Here is an 18,479-nt window from a genome sequence, read left to right on the forward strand (position 1 = left end):
AGTGGCAAAAGTTTACAATCACTCCTAGGGGAAAGATGACAGAAAGGAAGACATACAAGGTTTACAACTTACATCCTCCAGCAGGTCCTCAGGCAGACTGACCCTGGTGCCCCCCAGCAGGCAGTCCTCCATAATGCGAGAGCCATGGCCATCTCCACAGGCACCCAGTTCCAGGGGGTCCGTCAACATATGATCCAAGGAATCCATTTTTTATTCCCCACAGGTACTCTAGACAAATATATTCGATCATACTTTGAGACAACAAGGCAGAAATCACAGAAGTCTGGCTGAATTCAACACACCTCCAGAAAATATTCTGTCCCAGAAAATATTCCATCTCAACAATCTCTAGCCTATTCTCATCTTCCTTATATCCAAACTACAGCTAAACAGCTTTTCTCCCTCCCTTCCATCTCTGCATTCCCATGTGAATTTCCTTATCTCATCTGGCAGGTCTCTTGTTTCTCAGAATATTCCTATAGTAATTGATAAATTCATAAATTTATTATGTTTTATTTTAACAGATGAGAAAAATGAGATACAGAGATTAGATGATAAACAGAAACCATAATTTGGACTTCCCAGCTCAATAATCTCTACTACAACATAATTTTTTAACAATTATTTTTTAGCAATTAATTTGTTCTTTCACAAAACAAAACAAAGTTCACTGAAAATCCGTATGGACTCATTAATAAAACTAAGACACTAGAAATGACAGCAATAACAGTTATATTTCATGAGCACCTACTAAATTCCAGGCCCTTTATATGTACTATCTCATTTAGTTCTTACAACTCAGCAAGATAGGTTATTATAAGCATTCTACAGATAATAAAACTAAGGATCGGGAAACGGACTTTGGCCCAGTGGTTAGGGCGTCCGTCTACCACATGGGAGGTCCGCGGTTCAAACCCCGGGCCTCCTTGACCCGTGTGGAGCTGGCCATGCGCAGTGCTGATGCGCGCAAGGAGTGCCTTGCCACGCAAGGGTGTCCCCCGCGTGGGGGAGCCCCACGCGCAAGGAGTGCGCCCGTGAGGAAAGCCGCCCAGCGTGAAAAGAAAGAGCAGCCTGCCCAGGAATGGCGCCGCCCACACTTCCCGTGCCGCTGACGACAACAGAAGCGAACAAAGAAACAAGACGCAGCAAATAGACACCAAGAACAGACAACCAGTGGAGGGGGGGGGGAAATTAAATAAAGAAATAAATCTTTAAAAAAAAAACAAAAAATAAAACTAAGGATCAATGTAGGTAAGCAATTTGTCCAACCCTAGAGGTAGGACTGAAATTCAGGTAGGCCTGACCGCAAACCCATGTTCTTTGTGCTATATACAATACCTTCTGTAAAAACTCTCAATTTAAGTCGTGAAAAGGAAGTTTCTTAATACAACCTTCTTAGTCCATATAAACTCCTGAAGCACCAAGCATCTGGCCATGACAACCAGTAAAGAGAAGAGCCAGTTTGCCTTTAGTTGGGCTAACGACATTGGATCTTTATAAACAAGTAATTTTATAACATTACATTACTTCAGAAAAGTAAATATTAAAATATTTTCATACACCCATGTTCAGAGCAGCATTATTCACAATAGCCAAAAGGTAGGAGCAACCCAGGTGTCCATCAAGAGATGAATGGATAGGGAAACGGACTTTGGCCCAGTGGTTAGGGCGTCCGTCTACCATATGGGAGGTCCGCGGTTCAAACCCCGGGCCTCCTTGACCCATGTGGAGCTGGCCATGCGCAGTGCTGATGCGCGCAAGGAGTGCCGTGCCACGCAAGGGTGTCCCCCGCGTGCCCCACGCGCAAGGAGTGCGCCCGTGAGGAAAGCCGCCCAGCGTGAAAAGAAAGAGCAGCCTGCCCAGGAATGGCGCCGCCCACACTTCCCGTGCCGCTGACGACAACAGAAGCGGACAAAGAAACAAGACGCAGCAAATAGACACCAAGAACAGACAACCAGGGGAGGGGGGGAAATTAAATAAATAAATAAATCTTAAAAAAAAAAAAAAAAAGAGATGAATGGATAAACAAAATGTGGTCTATCCATAAAATGGGATTTTATTCAGCCATAAAGAGGAATTAAGTCCTGATTTGTGCAATGACTTGGATGAACCTTGAAAACACGATGCTAAGTGAAATAAGCCAGATGCAAAATGGCAACTATTATATGATTCCACTTATATGAAACAACTAGAATATTCAAATTCATAGGAAAAGTAGATTAGAGGTTACTAGGAGCCAGGGGTAGAGGGATTGAAGAGTTATTGCCTAATGGACACAGAGCTTCTGTATGGGACAATGACAAAGTTTTGGAATGCGCAGTGATGACAGCAGCACATTATGAATGTTCATTAATGCCACTGAACTGTATACTTAAAAATGGTTAAAACAGTGGGAGTGGATGTGGCTCAAGCAATTGAGCGCCCACCTCACATGGGAGGTTCCAGTTTAGATCCCAGTGCCTCTTAAAGGAAAAAGAGACAACGAGCAACAAGTGCAAACAACAAAAAAAACAATGGGCAAACAAATGAGGGAACCATCTGGGGTTGATTTTTTTTTTAATGTTTAAAAAAAATGGTTAAAATGGGATATTCTGTGTTATATACATGTTACAACAAAACTTTTTTAAAACTAGATAAGAATTTAAGGAGAAAAAGACAAATGTTTGAAAATGAACGAGCACATCAACAACAATAACAGAACATTGTTTTCTGAGAGCATCTCACAAGGCTGATGGCTGGACCTGGGAGTAAAGCTGAGGCACAAGACTGAATGACGCTAACAAGACAACTAGCACCCTGAACTCCATTGTTCCATGAACATTTACAGAATCCATTCTCTCTAGTTCCTATTCCTACCAAATGTATGGACAAGCACAGAAAAATGGAAAGAAAAATGGACTGGAGTCAAAACACCAGACTCCCAGCCCAGGTTTGCCATTAATTCTTAGTGACCTTAGGAAAATATTCCTTACCAGGGATCAATTTCTGTAAAATAAGGGGGGGGGGGGGCGGAGGGGGAAGGTTAGACCAGATCCTCTCCACTCCTTTCAAATTCAGAAACTCTACAATGAATAATCTCCAGATAAGTGACAGTGTATGCTACTTAATGTAGATACTTCTCATTCCCAAAACTCTCAGTAGACCTCTAACACTACTTCTAAAATAAAGCACCTTTACTCTATATTATTCCAAGCTATCTGGGATAGATTTCAGATCTATGAAAAGACACAGCCAGATTACTGTTGGATCAAGGCAGCTGGCCGGTCCCCAGGCAACTTTGCCCTATTATTCTGCAGCACAAGGTAAAATTACAACATCCTGAGTACTCCTGGCACCTAAATAACTCAAGCAGATGAGAAAGCACATGGCATATGAGTTTAACAAAACCTTGATATAGAAGCTAGTAACTGCAGTGTCCTCTCCAACTTTTGGGAGCATCACCTGTGTTTACCCAACTTGTTCACAAGTTTCTTCAATTCGGGTGGAAGTCTAGTTAAATTTAGTCTATTGAAGTGACAAACTTTGCCCTGCCACGATTCTGAAGAGGGCCTCAAAACACAAAAACCAGGCAGCCTGCCAGAGGGTCGGAAGCCCAGAAGCCAATAATTTCTGTCTTGTGGCGCCCTGGACCTCTTTGCTCTCCCAATGGCCTTGCCTCAGAACCAGGGCAACGACCTGGACCCTCCCCACGCAGAGGCTAAGTCCCCGGCTCCTCCTCCAGCAACCCCCGCTGCGGCAAATCCCACCCCCCGCCCCGCACCGACCCGCTCCAGCCCAAGGCCCGGGTCGCGTCCCCTAAACCGCACCCCGACCGCCCCCGGCCCCTCCCCCACACCGTGCCTACCCCTAACTCCCGCCCGCCCCGCGCCCTGCGCGCCCGACGCCCACCGGGGCCGCAACCCTCGGACACCCAGCCACTCCCTCCTGACGCCCCCCGGGGACTCCTCACCCCTATCGCCGCCCGGGGACCGCCTTCACCTGAGGCGCGGGAGCAGGACCGCCCCCCCCAACCCGCTTGCGTTCCTCAGGCCGCCGCGGGCTCTCGGACGCGCTCGCTCTCGCGAGGCGTCTCTGTGCGCGCGTACGCTGCGGGATCCGGCGGCGGAAGGGGCGGGACCGCGCGGGGCGGGGCTTTGGAGCGCCGGGGGCGGGGCGGCGCCGATGGGGCGGGGCCGCGCCCCGGGTGGGGGCTGCTGTTGGCGCGTCGGGGACTGTGGAGGGCGGTTGCGGTGTCCTAGTGGTCTTGCCTGGCGGTGAATTGAGGCTCCAGAGTCCAGGAGGGAGTGAATGAAATTTTATTCCTAACGTGTGCAGAGCACGCTGCGCAGCGGGCATGATACTAAGCGCTTTATTTGTTCCACGACCGTGTGAACCGCACCACATCACCCCCACCTTACAGCCGAGGAAAGTGGGGGTTTCGGGGGGCTTGAATAAGGCTGAGCTCAGACCCGCAGTCTGTACTCACGCCTCCCTCTGGGCCCCTAGGCCTCGACGCCGAGCAAGAAAGTAAACATATGAAAGAAATGCATTTTAAATGAAACTCGGCAGGGTTCCTTTTGTAAGCATCTGGTTCCTTTTTCCGTATTCACTAAAGCTTTACGTAGAACAGCTTCGAACTATTTATTCTACAGCTGCTCTCATCAGCCGTGCGGAATCATCCTCATTTCTCTCCGTTCAAGCTAATAGGTTAGGACCTGTTCTTCCCTGGTTGCAAAGTAGCTGTTTCCAAATAAAACCCAATTTCTGTTCCACTACTGGCTCCGATTATGCCTTCAGTTCCTGTTAGACAACACAGTGTAAATGACAGAAGAATATCATTCCATAGTGATCACCCGGGAAATTCCCTTATCTTGGGTCTGCGACCAGACTCTAGTGTGCCCAAGAGGCAAAACGCTGTAAATTGTAATTTTAAAAAAATTAACCATCTCAGTTGCAGCTTCACACACACACAGAACATGTTTATTAAAAAAAATATTTATTAATTTTTACACCTGATGGGTAGCACAAGACTATTAACACTATAACTCACTGAATGTACAATAAATGTTCACATTTAAATAACAGGACAGGGTCAACAGTTTCAACCAGTGGTCAGCTTCAGCATCTCATGAAGTGCTTTTGAGCCCTAGGTATCTGAAGAGCTTTTGAAAGGATAATTCCAAGTTAGGAAACAATTCAATGAGATCAAAACAACAGGATTTTCCAGCCGGAATTTTACATGATGAAATGTCTACTTATGTGGACACAAATCAAACAATAAAAATGTAAAATCTTTATTGTGACCTATTCAAAATTATCACACTGCACTGAATGAAGTTCTACAGTGCCAATGTGTCCTGAGAGAGGCCACAGTATAAGCACTGGCTTCATACATTTTATCCAAATTGGGTCTTCAGATGGCTTATAATCTCCCAGCTCTTCAAATCCCAGTCCTGAAAATCCACCACCTTGGGATGAAGGTGCAGAACACGTGATCTTAGAGCCAGGTTATCTGGCTTGACCACCACCCGCATCCCTGGTTAATAATGTTCATACTAGTTTTAGGGTCTTTGCTTATTCCACATAAAGGGGCGAGGGGAGCCCCAGAAGAAAAAGAAACAAAGAGGTCCTTCCACAATATTTCTCTCTGTGTATTTTAAGACTTGAAATAACTGGCATAAAACGAACATTCCATTCAATGATAGTTTTGCATTTTAATCAATAAATTATTCCTGGTAGAGGAGGAGGAGGGAGCATACCTCACTGGTTCAAATTAAAAAGGACTCAACAGGGCCAAACCTAAGTTATAAAAACAAAAAGTTATGAAAATTCAAACTGGACCTTCAGGAAACTCTAACATACTTCCCCTAGCAAGTCTTTCTAGACTGGACTAGGTAAACACACATTAGGTTATATAATCAGTACATTGATGGGACTTTGTGACCCCATGCCCCTATTTTGTAACTCAGGGTCAGTATTTTCTGTTAAAAAAATTGACATTACCTCTGTCACCAAAGAAGATATACAGTCCATTTTCAGTTTCTGTACATTTACCACATAACTTTCTCCAGTTCTCTTCATGCTCAAATTTTCAGAGATAACTAAATGAATGAGGTCTCATAAATAAAGTGCAAAAGCTATATATTAGTGAAGTTCTGTTTCAACAGAATTGTTTATTATTCAGAAAGTTCTCTTTTTTAAAAACTGCTATGTTTTATAATTTATGAAGCCAGTTTAACCCAGAAATGTAAGTAAATTAAATTAGTTGACTTCATTTGAAATGAAGTTAGGTCTTTCTGTTCTGGAGTACAGAAATTCTACTATGCAATAATCATTCTAAAAAACATGTTAGGAATTATGTCACAAAAGGTGGCTAAAATACATACTGGTTTCTGCAATGTTTTATGCATACAATTGAAATGTACAGTAAAAAGAAGGGAAATATCATTTCCCCCCATTGAATTCATAGCAAGCAAGACTCCCAAACAGAAGCACATATAAGAAAAACTGTCAGGGACAGATTTGTTTTTCCTTTCCCAACTGACAGTATAATAGTCATAAAGACTGGATTTCTTCCAAATCCCTTATAATTATATTAACTTAATATAAGTGGTCCTCACCTATTTTTACTTTTCTCCTAAGTGTGAAGTTGGTCATCTTACAAAAAGGTCCAGAAGGAATAATAATATGTTTAAAGTTCAAAGTGTTCTGAAGAGGAATGGGCATAGCTCAGTGGTTTGAGCACCTGCTTCCCATATATGAGGACTTGGGTTCAATTCCTGGTACCTCCTTAAAAAAAAAAGTATCCTGAAGAAATAAGGAAGGTCACCTTCCATCCAACCTTCAAGAATGTTCGTTTTACAACAGCATTAAAAGTACTCAAATCTTATACAATGAGTGCTGTGAGCAAGGGTTGAATGCACACTTTTTAAGAGCAAGGAATTCATCCCTTTACCAAGGAATGGTAAATGGCTCCTGCAAGGCAGTAACAAGATGTCAGTGTTTTTAACTTATATATAGAGAGAGATATATAACTGTTTTTATCATCTTTCCTGTAAAGGATCTTCTTCTTAATACAGCCACAACCAGAGATTGAGAAATACAGTTTTAAAATAGGGGTTAAATGCACTGACATCAGGGGACCTGGTCTCTTGCAGGGAATCCACCTTTACGGAGCAACAACTATCAGAACATAAGGTTCTGACCCAACTTACCAACAGCCCAACAACATTTTGCCAAGAGAAAAGAAAAGTTAAAAAAAAGAGTCAGCACTAATAAAAATTGAAATGACAGTTTTTTCCTTGTCAAACTTTTGTTTATCATGGTTAGTTTTATATTCAATAGTCTCCCTCTGTTAAATTACTGAAAACTCTAAATCACAAGATAAAGCCCTTCTGGCCTAATACATGCCCATAAATGCCACTTGTCTTCTGGGGCTTTGGCTTGGAATGAAGAAGTTCAATGACCATGAATATGGCACCTCTTTTCTCCATTTCTGATATGAACACAATATACCACTATTTCCACAAGGGAAAAGTAAGATTCATCAGAATGTTTAAAAAAAAAAAAAAACTAAAATAAAAATAACTCAAGAGCAAGGCCAAGTTTCTCCATCTTGAAATTTACTTTTGCCGGAAACAGCTCTATTCCGTGGCAGAAGACCCCTAGGGTTCGAAGTGCCAATTTGGTAAGGTGACCTTGGTAAAATAAACTCCTTATGAATGACAAAACTGTGGTTTCCAGAAGAGAAAAAAAAAAGAGTTCTCAGTGTCAGAAGATCTCGGACTTGAAGAATGGGAAAAGCTACCGCGTGACCGTCTGAGGCTAGGAACGGAAGTCATGGTTTAGTAATGTGCACTTCGCTGCCTCCGTCCCCGCTGGTGGTCGTCGTGATGATGTATTGTGTCGTCTGCTGTTGGCTGGCTGGCTGGGAGTCCAAGGGGTCGCTGTGTGTGGACGGCTGAACCTGGACTCCGCTGGACAGGGCAGAGGTTTGCTTTTCCTCCAAGTCGGGTTGACTTTCTGATAACACATAATGACCCTAGGGCAGGAGAAAAGTGATCTTTAAACATCTGAGGCCAAAAGCGAAGAGGGGGGGTTGCGGGTGGGGGCTGAGAGGAGGAGAGAATAGGCAAAAAAAAAATGTTTCTAAAGGGACCCTGAGATAGGCAGGTGCTTTATCTCTGTCCTTTCCGAGAGAACAGATCAGTCAGAGTAACTGACTGCACAGGTCATTTCAGGAAGCACTTCAGTGTTGTCTGTGTTGTGTTTTTTGACCAAGTAAATCAAGAACTTCAGATACAGAAATTAGCATCATAATGGTAACCTACGTGACAAAGGGAACATGTGCATATTGTGCTGCTCCTAAGAAGTTAGAAATTCAGCAAGTAAGTTTACACTCTGTCAGTTAAATTTTAGGATTAATATGAAAGGGATCCAAAGAAGAGATATTTAAAGTCACCTTAAAGAGGCAGAATGGCCCTGTGGATGGGCAGCCGAGATCAGTAGCTCCCAAATTTCATAGAGACAGATGGTGGTTTAGGGTCAACCAGGGGCAGGCGGGCCAGGCAGGAAGGAGTTAGAGCTTAGTGGGTGAGTATTTTCTGTTTGAGGAGATGAAAAAGGAGGGGTAATAGATGTTGGTGATGGTAGCACAATATTACTGACTTGTATACTGGAATGTGGTTAAAATGGGAAATTTTAACAGTTAATAAAAAGTAAAATAAAATATAAAAAAACAAACAAAAAAAAAACCCAGACCTGGTTCTATTCCTACCTCTTTCCCTAATCACCCTTTGACCTTTGATAAGTCATCTCCTCTGTCAGCCTTTACAAAAAGATGAAATTAGAAAAATAATTTCTTAGATCCCTTTCAGCAATAAAATTTGAGAGAAATAATATAAAAAGATCAATGGTTAAAATAATAAAAGGTCCCAGGAGCGGATGTGCTTGAGCAGTTGAGTGCCCACCTCCCCCATGGGAGGTCCTGGGTTCAATTCCAAGTGCCTCCTAAAGAAAACAAACAACAAGCAGACAATAAGCAGACAATGAGCAAAAGCACTTCGCAGAAACAAGCAGACAAAAAGCAGAAAGAGAAAACAAACAAGCAAAAAACAAATGAGCAAACAACGAGAAAAACAATGAGCAAACAATGAGCAAAAACAATGAGCAAACAATGAGCAAAAAACAAATGAGGAGACAATGAACAAAACGATGAGCAAACAACGAGCAAACAGATGAGGGAGCCAACCCAGGGGGGCTGATGTGGCTCAGTGGTTGAGTGCCAGCCTCCCACATACAAGGTCCAGGGTTCACTCCCAGGGGGGCCGATGTGGCCCAGTGGTTGAGTGCCAGCCTCCCACATACAAGGTCCAGGGTTCAATCCCAAGTCCTGGTACCACATACATAAATAGTAATAGTAATAATAATAATAATTAATAATAAAAGGTCCCCATTTTTATTTTACCCAGTAAGGTCAATTTTTAAATGCTAGCATCAAATGAGGGACATTTTAACACTCAAAAGCATAGCAAGGGAAGCGGACTTGGCCCAGTGGTTAAGGCGTCTGCCTACCACATGGGAGGTTCAAACCCTGGGCCTCCTTGACCCATGTGGAGCTGGCCCATGCGCAGTGCTGATGTGCGCAAGGAGTTCCGTGCCACGCAGGGGTGTTCCTCACGTAGGGGAGCCCCACGAGCAAGGAGTGCGCCCCATAAGGAGAGCCGCCCAGCACAAAAGAAAGTGCAGCCTGCCCAGGAATGGCGCCGCCCACAGGTGAGCTTACACAACAAGATGACGCAACAAAAAGAAACACAGATTCCCGTGCCGCTGACAACAACAGAAGCAGACAAAGAAAACGCAGCAAATAGACACAGAGAACAGACAACTGGGGCGGGGGTGAGGGGAGGAAGGGGAGAGAAATAAATAATAAATAAATCTTTAAAAAAAAAAAAAAGTATAGCAAGAACACAGTCTTAGAATAAAGGCCCTATGTCGAATATATTTAGCTTGATGGAAACTCACACATTATTTTTTTTCATTTTTTTCCCCTCAGATCATAAAAACGTCATAGGCTGGGGGAAGCTAGCTATTTCGTTCTGTTAACATTTTTAAAGAAAAAAAACGTGACAGTCAGCAGGTTATTAATTAGTTATAGGGTCAGAGGAAAAAATAAAGTTCCAGAGGAAAATGCAGATAGCAGCCTTTCCAACAAAGGCCCGGCCACGCAGCCCTGATGCACCCGAGGCCTGTGTTCCGAGCCTGTGCTCCCCGAGCGGCCTTCTGTTCACAGCTCGGTTTCCCTCTGTTCCTCCAGCGGGCAGGGGGACATTCTCAACCGGAGCTCCGCTGAGTTCCAGGGGCTCCATCCACGAGCCTCCTGACTATATGGATTTGTGGGCATGGACTCTGTAGCAGGAGGAGGGAAGCCTCTTTGGCTGTAAGTAAGTTCTTGCCATTTCTTCTAAGTCTAGTTAATGTGAGTTTGTGTGCTGAGAAATAGGGGCGAACGATCAGTATGCATCAAGAAGCAAGCAAATCAGGTTTCTAGGCCCCTGGAGTACCCTGCCACACTCAGAGAACTCTTGGGAAATAGCCTTTCTTTGGGAACTCCCAATATTTCTATAGCTAGCCATTTAAGAATAACTGTCTTAATTCACATTTACATACTTGTCTTCTAACAACTTAGAGGCCAGCCAGAACAAACTAGTGAGGATAAAATCCAGTGAATATACATGGGACAGACTCAAATTGACCGACTTTCTCTCTATATTTTATATATACGCATACACATACATAAATATATACGGCAATGTTTTTCATCTGGGGTCTAGGGATTATTTAAAATAATTTAAAATAGCTCTGGGAGCAGATGAAGTTCAAGTGATTGAGCACCTGCTTCCCATACATGAGGCCCAAGTTTTGATCCCAGTACCTCCTTAAAAAAAAAAGTTTCTTAATGGATTCATTATATTATTCTCTTCCAACTCAGTTGAGTACCAATCATCTTGAAAAGTCATAGACTTTCTAAGAAGCACATAAAAAGTTGGTCAATTATGAATGCACATGTACATAGATCTAGGAGTTTTATTATAGTTAGTAATTAAATGTAGATTTGTTGAGCATCTGCTATAGTCCAGCCTCTGAGCAAGACACTGAGGACAAAGAGATAAAGACCAAGACCCAGCTTCCAAGCACTTCCTAGTCTACTGGGAGAAGACAGACAGAACCCTGGGAAAAGGCTTACAACACAGCACCACAGGGTGTCGCAGGCATGCAGGGAGGTACTTCTCATGAAGACATGGAGAGCTGGTGTGACAGTCTGAGTTACGTATATGCAGTTTAGACATGTTCTTAATCTCCATCTGCCTTCCTGTGGCTATGACGCCACGGTAAAGAGGACAGGTGGTAGTTTCAATTAAAGAGTGGTTCACCTGAATGTGAGGGTGGGTTTCACTCCAGATTACTGGACACCTTATAAAGAGTCAGAAGCAAGAGATCAGAAGAAACCCAGAGGAGCAGAGGAAAAAGAAGAGGACATCACCATGTGGTGGGAACGCCAAGGTACCCCAAGGACCGCCGGCAGCCAGCACGAGAATGCTGCAGCCTTTGGGGGACAAGCGTATCAGGAAGACAATATCTTAATTGTGGACTTCTGGCCTCTGAAACCATAAGTCAACAATGGTTTGCTGTGTGGGCCAAAAGTCCTGTGTGGTGTTCGTGGTGGCAGCTCAGGCCAACTAAGACGGTTGGGAGGAGAAGATAGGGGAAGGGAGAGGGTGCGTGGACAGAAGAACAGGAGAGCCCTACCAGGCAGCACGGCTTACCGGAGTGACCGCCTTGACTTGGCCGGTGGTCACAGGAGTTGCCACACCACTATCTGTGATCACAAACTGACCTGGGGGAAGTGTCATCATCTGAATCTCAGATGCTGAAAAACAGAAAATATCCAAAGGTCAGTGGCCTCAGATTTTAATACAAGTCGTAGAAACAAATACCTACCCAGTGGCCACATTCTCCAGAGATATTTCCCATGGGTTTTCTTGCTCTGAGATTCTTCTGATATGATTCCTTGATTTAATGAAAGCATCTCTGATAAGAACTGATCATATGAGAAAAGGCTAGTGTACAACTGCCAAATATCAGAGACGATCAATGAATCCCCTCCAACTGTGGCTTTTGAATATCCCATAGAGACAAACATTCAAGGTTTTTTTAAAAAACAAACTTGAAATAACTTAGACAAAGACTTAGCAGTGAGCTCATTATTTTTACCTTTTAAATTTGGATTTGGATGGGTGGCACAAACGTATCCACTATACCTAGCAATCACAACTTAATCTAACTTGATTTTACCACCCGTGTTATTAAAGCACACTGAAAATAAAGTTCACCCTAGCACTCAGTTGATGTTTAATAAGTAATATTTTCTATTAAAAAGGAGCAAGGGCTTCTTGGGGAAAAAAATGGCCAATTCCGGACCTGGGGCAGAAAATGTATAGGATGAACCCAGAACATCATGTCATACAAAATAATGCAAAATGCTTATGAAAGACTACTTGGTTCATGTGAAAAAGATACAAGGGCCACCTTGAGGAGGTTCCCACTGGCCGAAGATGGGATAATTTGAGCAGTAAATATACTGAAATTCAGGAGTACATAATGATGCTAAAACATGCATTCTCCTTTTTTGTCACCTTGGGTAATACCAGGAAGCCAACTCATTATTTTGAAATAATAATGTTGAAAGAGAAAGCCAAACGTTATGTACCTCCTAATGAAAGGAGGGGAGGAATGAAACTAAGCCTGAATCTGATCAGCCCCTAGGTCTAATTGCCAATCTATGGGAAATAAAAGGGACAAAAGAACTAAATAATAACATAGGGATGCAACAAAATCTACAATGTGGTAAACTCTTCAGGACAAATGAGCCAGTTCCTTCAACACATAAATTGCAATTTAAAACTAAGAGAGAACCTATAGACTAACATTATGTCAAAAGAAATAATCAATTGACTTTATTTGTATTTGAACCCCAATGTGAACATACTATTAAAAAAAAACATTTATGAGACAATCACGGAAGTATGGGCATTGGCTGGATATTTGATGGTACTACAGAATTACTGTTATTTAATTTTAAGTATGATGACAGTACTGGAGTTGTGTTCTTTTAAAATATTCCTTTGGTTTTAGAGATACATGCTAAAATAGTTATAGATAAAAACGATATGAGTCTGGATAATAATCTAGTTGGAGGTCAGGGAGACAATGACTAGGGGTATAGGTAAAGCAAGGCTGGCTGTGAGTTGATAACTACTGAAGTGAGATCACAGGCACATGGAGTTCATCAAACTATTCTCTCTGCTTTTATATATGTTGAAATTTTTCCTAATGAACTATTTCAGTTCCAGAATCTTTTCTTTAGGTGAGAATGCTAGCTCATATTACTGTTACCATGGATATCGTCATTATTCCACTTTCTTTTTCAGGAATTAAATTAAGTATACATGCCAGTCTATTAATCAAGACTCTGCTGGTGTTTACCAAGAGTACAAGTCTTCCCCACCTAGAGGCTTGACTCAGCCCTTGCTGTGATCAGCAGGATTCAGGAGCACTGACTGTAAAAATAACTAAGTGGTAGAGTTTCAGCCTGACTCCACAGCAAATCTACCTGGTGTGGCCAAGGATCATCACAAGGATGAGATACCCCCAAAAAAAAGAGATCCTCCGAGCGCCCCTCTCTAGGTCTAACGGTTACCTCTGCTCTTGTTCTTTCCACATGTTCAGTGATAAAGGTCTCGTGCTTTCCAGCCCAAACCCAAGGCTGTACCACTACTCTGACCTTTGGCAGCCGGCTGGCTACTGCCTCCATGGCAGGGTTTTGGAATCAGCCACTTCCACATCTGTCTTCTCCACTAGATGATGACGTCTTTCAGCCAAAGGTCATCTTATTAGAAGAGGGAGTACAGCGGGGTCGTTTAGACGATAAACTCTGGGGCCAGATTACCTGGGTTCAAATCCTCCATTTCCTAGCTCTGTTACTTGAACAAGTTAGTCTACGTCTAAATTGCCTTCTCTGTAAAATGCAAATAATAATTACACTTCACTCATAGATTTTGAGTAATGCAAGGAATATATATTATATATATATATATATATATATATATATATAAAAATATATAAATCCAGAAAAATAGATGTAGATGTATATCTAGCTCTAGATCCTGGCACATAATAAGTTCTTAAAGAATGCTAGCTATCCTTATCGCTGTGGTCATTACTAACGTTAATATTAAACTTTGTGTACCCGGGGTCTATGGGATATGTAATAAATATTCAGTAAATACTGGTGGAAGAAAGGAACCATTCCCACCACCCGAGCCTACATCCAGCTATTCTACTACTGACACTACCTGCCGAAACTTCCTCCAGCAGTAGAGTTACTATCTCTCAAAAACATCCCATCAGGGTGGTTCTCGGAGACCAGAATGCCACCTTGAATTCCGTCATGAAACTCAACCTGACTCAAGCACTGCAGAGTGTAGGAGATGGCCAATGGACGCCTGAGGCCATAAGATCTACTGTGAGGTTGGTGGAATTACGGCGAACGGCCGGCAAGTCCTCCCCAGGGCCCACAGCATCACCCGTTAGGACTCACAGTAGCCACGGAAGGAGTTCCATGCGTTGGGCAGGTACGTGTGCTGGACGGAGGAGCCCTGCTGCTGCTGCTGCTGCTGCTGGAGAGACGGCCCCTGTGCCGAAGAGCTGCCCGGGATCTGGGAGGGGCTGAGGCCCTGCTGAGACTGCTGTGCCGACGGACTCAAGGGGGGCCCCGCTACCTATGGGGAAGGAGAAAGCAGGCGTGGGAAACGCTGACCTTCCAATATGGCAGAGACGGGCAAATACCTGAAGCAAATATATCAGCCTAAAAGAATTAAAATACTGAAGGCATTACTGCTAATGTAATCATTCTTTAAATAAAAACAGAATGAAAAGCAATTATAACTATGAAATCCCAATTAGTTTTCAAAGGATTATCTATTTTAAAAATTAATTTCAATAATCTTGTTAGAAAGATTAAAAAAAAACGCTTGAGAGTCTAAATAGCTTGTCTGAATGAGTTGATATGGCTAAGAGTCTTCAAAGAGCTGGGAGGTCATCAGAGGGGTCATCCTGATGCACACCTTGGCAGGATCCCAGAGACAGCCAAAGTAGGTACAACTCCAGGTGCTGGTGCTCCTGAGGGCCACAGAGACACCCAGGTTCTGCGGTGATGGCAAATGGCTCTGGAGCTCAGTGCCTTGTCAGAGGGCCCTACTTTGGAATTTGTGTTCCTGAGCGTGATAGAGTTGTACTCAGATGTGACCTTTCTACACAAGCCTCTTCTGTCACTTTTACTGAAACTGTGGCTGACACTGGGATTGGTGTATACTCAGGAGACTTGAATCGCTGGACTGGCCATGTGCCAGCTGGGCCCTGAGCCTCAGCAGAGTTGCAGCTCCTACTGTCCGGTTCGTTGGACTTTCCCAGGTCAGCTAATAGGGAGGTGAACCACTACACCAAGGAACCGAGAGTGCCTACACTGCAAGCAGGAGAATCACATCTGTCAACCATGTGGGATTGAAGCCCCCTCAATTTAGAGGTGGGGTGGACATCACCATCCCAGGTTCCACAGGATGGAGAAATAAAATATGGATTAGAGTGGACTTACTGGTGTTCTACTATACAACTATTACGAATAGTAATGGAAGAAATTGTAGAATTGATGTGGAATAAGTGGCCACAGTAGTTGCTGAGGACAGGGAGAGGGAAGAATGGATTGATGTGGGGCATTTTCGGGACTTGGAGCTGTCCTAAATGATATTACAGGGACAGATGCAGGACATTATATAGTCTGCCATAACCCCCTGAATGTGCTAGGGGAGAGTGTGAACTACAATGTAAACCGCTATCCATGTGGTGCAGCAGTGCTCCAAAACGTATTCACCAAATGCAATGAACGTGCCACAATGACGAAAGAGGTTGCTGATGTGGGGGGTGGGAGGGTGGGGAATGGGGGGTAGGGTATATGGGAACCTCTTATATTTTTTAATGTAACATTTTTTGTGATCTATGTATCTTCAAAAAAAAATACAATTAAAAAGATCATTAAAAAAAAAAAATAGCTTGTCTGTGTCACAAAGCCGATCTGTAACACAAACTGAAGTAGACCCAGAAGTCATGATTTCCATTAAACTGCCCCGCTTAATCCCAGCCCAGCGAGTGCAGACAAATACAGACGCACACTGAGCTATCCAGCGGAGAGATTTACTCCTGTCTACAGAGTAAAGCCCAAGCTCCCCAGTCGCCATTCAAGGCCTTCCGTAACCCAGCACCAAACTACCATTCCAACCTTTTTTCCCAAACATCATTTCCTGTCGCTGATCTATATATTTCACCTAAGTAGAATAACTCACAGTTTTCTATGAATGTACATGTTTCCATCTCTGTCACGGTGCTTACTCAGATCATACTGCTTTCTCCACCACGTCAAAATCCAACGCTTCCGAGACCTCGGCTCCCGCTCTGGATCAGCTGTCTCCTCTGAACGCCCGTGACTTATCAACTCACCCAGCGTTATCCTTAGACCTGGGCAGGCAGGGTCCTGCCTGGAACAGGCCCTTCTCCAGCTGTGCCCCTCCTCACAGGGGAAACGGTCCACGGGCAAAAGAGACATGCCCCCCTGGGACGTACGTGCCCCTCCAGGACCCCACTTGCCATGGAAATGGCCCTGCACCCACTTCCAGCGCTTGAAGGAGCCTTTCCCCGGGGCCCGTCTCCCTCAGGAGCTTGCCGCTGGCTATGGTGCACGGGCCCCTTGGGGCAGGGGGAGGACAAGAATGGCCGTGTGCAGGTGACTGGACAGAGCTCAGGTATGAGGGCCAAGGGGTCCACCCCCAGGTGCAGAACAAAGCCTGGGAGAGAAGAGCAGGGGGCAGGCTTGAGACGGCCACTGCATTCTGGCAGGGCCTCTGAGCAGCCCACGCTGCCCTTCCAGCCTCAGGTTCCAGAAACTTAAAAGCCTGATGCCGGTGGGGGCGGGAAACACAGGGCACCGTGAGGGCAGAGGCTGCCTGTGTGGACTGGGGGGAATGAAGAAGTACCTCATGGCCATGAACGACACACTCATGGTGGGGTAAGGGAGGAGGCAAGCCGCAGAGCCTCCAGAGGGGAGCCAAGAGCCCTGCCTCCTCCCACCCCAATCAATGGGGGGCAGACGAGGGGAGTGCCTTCCTGTGGCTCTCCACAGCAGGGATGGGCACGGGGCCAGCAAGCGGAGACAGCCTCGCTTGCCCCGTGCCCCAAACCAGTTGGCAGTGCTCAAAGGGACTCTTCAGTGCAGTTCACGGTCTTCAGCAGAAAATAAAATAAATTTTAACTCGGCACTATCTGTGTTGTTTGGTATGAACTTTATGTATATTTTCCCATATTGTCATTAGGAAGTACAGAGGACATCTTTTATTCCACAGTTTCGTTAGCTTGATCTGGAGCTTTTAACTGTTTAGACATAAGGCGTGCAGACCTTCATTTGCAGTCTTGTCCTGGAACCTGCAAATGTTAGGGTAGGCCTGTATGCATCTTTTTTTTTTTAAAGATTTACTTATTTATTTCCTCCCCCCTCCCCCTTCCCCTCCTCCCACCCTGCTGTTTTTGCTGTCTGTGTTGTCTTGTCTTCTCATTTTCTCTCCTCCAGGATTCACCAGGATTCGATCCTAGAGACCTCTGATGTAGAGAGAGGTTCCCTGTCAATTGCGCCACCTCAGTTCCTGGTCTCTGCTGTGCTTCACCTTGACTCTCCCCTTGTCTCTCTTTTGATGCGTTGTCATCTCACTGTGCGACTCACTTGCGCAGGCACTGGCTCACCACGCGGGCACTTGTGTTCACCGTGTGGGCACTCACACTCACCACACGGGCACTTGCGCGGGCACTGGCTCGCCATGCAGGCATGCTTTCTCTTCTGCTTTTTCACCAGGAGGCCCCAGGGATCAAACATGGGTCCTCCCATATGGTGGGTGGAAGTTCCATCACTTGAGCCACATCCGCTTCCCTGTATACATCCTTTAAGATACAGAAATCTCTTATTTCAAATCCTATTTACCGGTGCGCCGTGTTGTCTCCCTTTTTGACTCTAAGCAAAACCTAGTAAAACTTCTTGCAAAGGGCAAGAATTTAAGTGTTTTCTGAATGGATACAGCAATGCTGTCTCCATAATAGACTCAGTCATACATGCACAGAAATAAACGACTAAATCACAGCTCCAAAATAACGGAAGCAATTCAGCAATTGCATACTATCATACAGCCATTTGGAAGAGGAAGCAAAAGTCAGTGCTCTTTGGAGGAGAGCAGATCACCATGTTCCACTGGGACAGGAGAAGCTTGAACATAAGGCAAATATGCCTACAGTACTAATACAGAAATTGGGGACAAAGGTAAGAAGAGTCTTTAATTAAGGTCAAA

General features: G+C 44.3%; 2 protein-coding genes across 10 annotated transcripts in view; both read right to left on the bottom strand.

Moving 5' to 3' along the window:
• Positions 1 to 4,110, bottom strand: part of NFRKB (nuclear factor related to kappaB binding protein) — a 45,157-nt gene extending 41,047 nt beyond the window's left edge. For 2 of the 9 annotated variants that reach the window (XM_058289094.2, XM_012529107.4), the window contains exons 1-2: positions 3,979 to 4,110; positions 73 to 228 (exon numbers count right to left, since the gene is read on the bottom strand). In XM_058289094.2, coding sequence (XP_058145077.1) covers positions 73 to 207 — 135 coding nt within the window. In that variant the 5' untranslated portion in view covers positions 208 to 228; positions 3,979 to 4,110. Of the gene's footprint in view, positions 1 to 72; positions 229 to 3,949 lie in introns of all 9 variants that reach the window. The other 7 variants (XM_004468809.4, XM_004468808.5, XM_071212425.1 and 4 more) reach the window with 7 other exon arrangements.
• An 848-nt stretch (positions 4,111 to 4,958) lies between these two features.
• The window catches only part of PRDM10 (PR/SET domain 10), a 126,858-nt gene continuing 113,337 nt past the window's right edge, over positions 4,959 to 18,479 (bottom strand). The window contains 3 exon segments of the mRNA XM_058289420.1: positions 4,959 to 8,020; positions 11,805 to 11,908; positions 14,639 to 14,819. Coding sequence (XP_058145403.1) covers positions 7,817 to 8,020; positions 11,805 to 11,908; positions 14,639 to 14,819 — 489 coding nt within the window. The 3' untranslated portion in view covers positions 4,959 to 7,816.

Source organism: Dasypus novemcinctus, chromosome 27, assembly GCF_030445035.2.
Source record: "Dasypus novemcinctus isolate mDasNov1 chromosome 27, mDasNov1.1.hap2, whole genome shotgun sequence".
Classification (NCBI taxonomy): domain Eukaryota; kingdom Metazoa; phylum Chordata; class Mammalia; order Cingulata; family Dasypodidae; genus Dasypus; species Dasypus novemcinctus.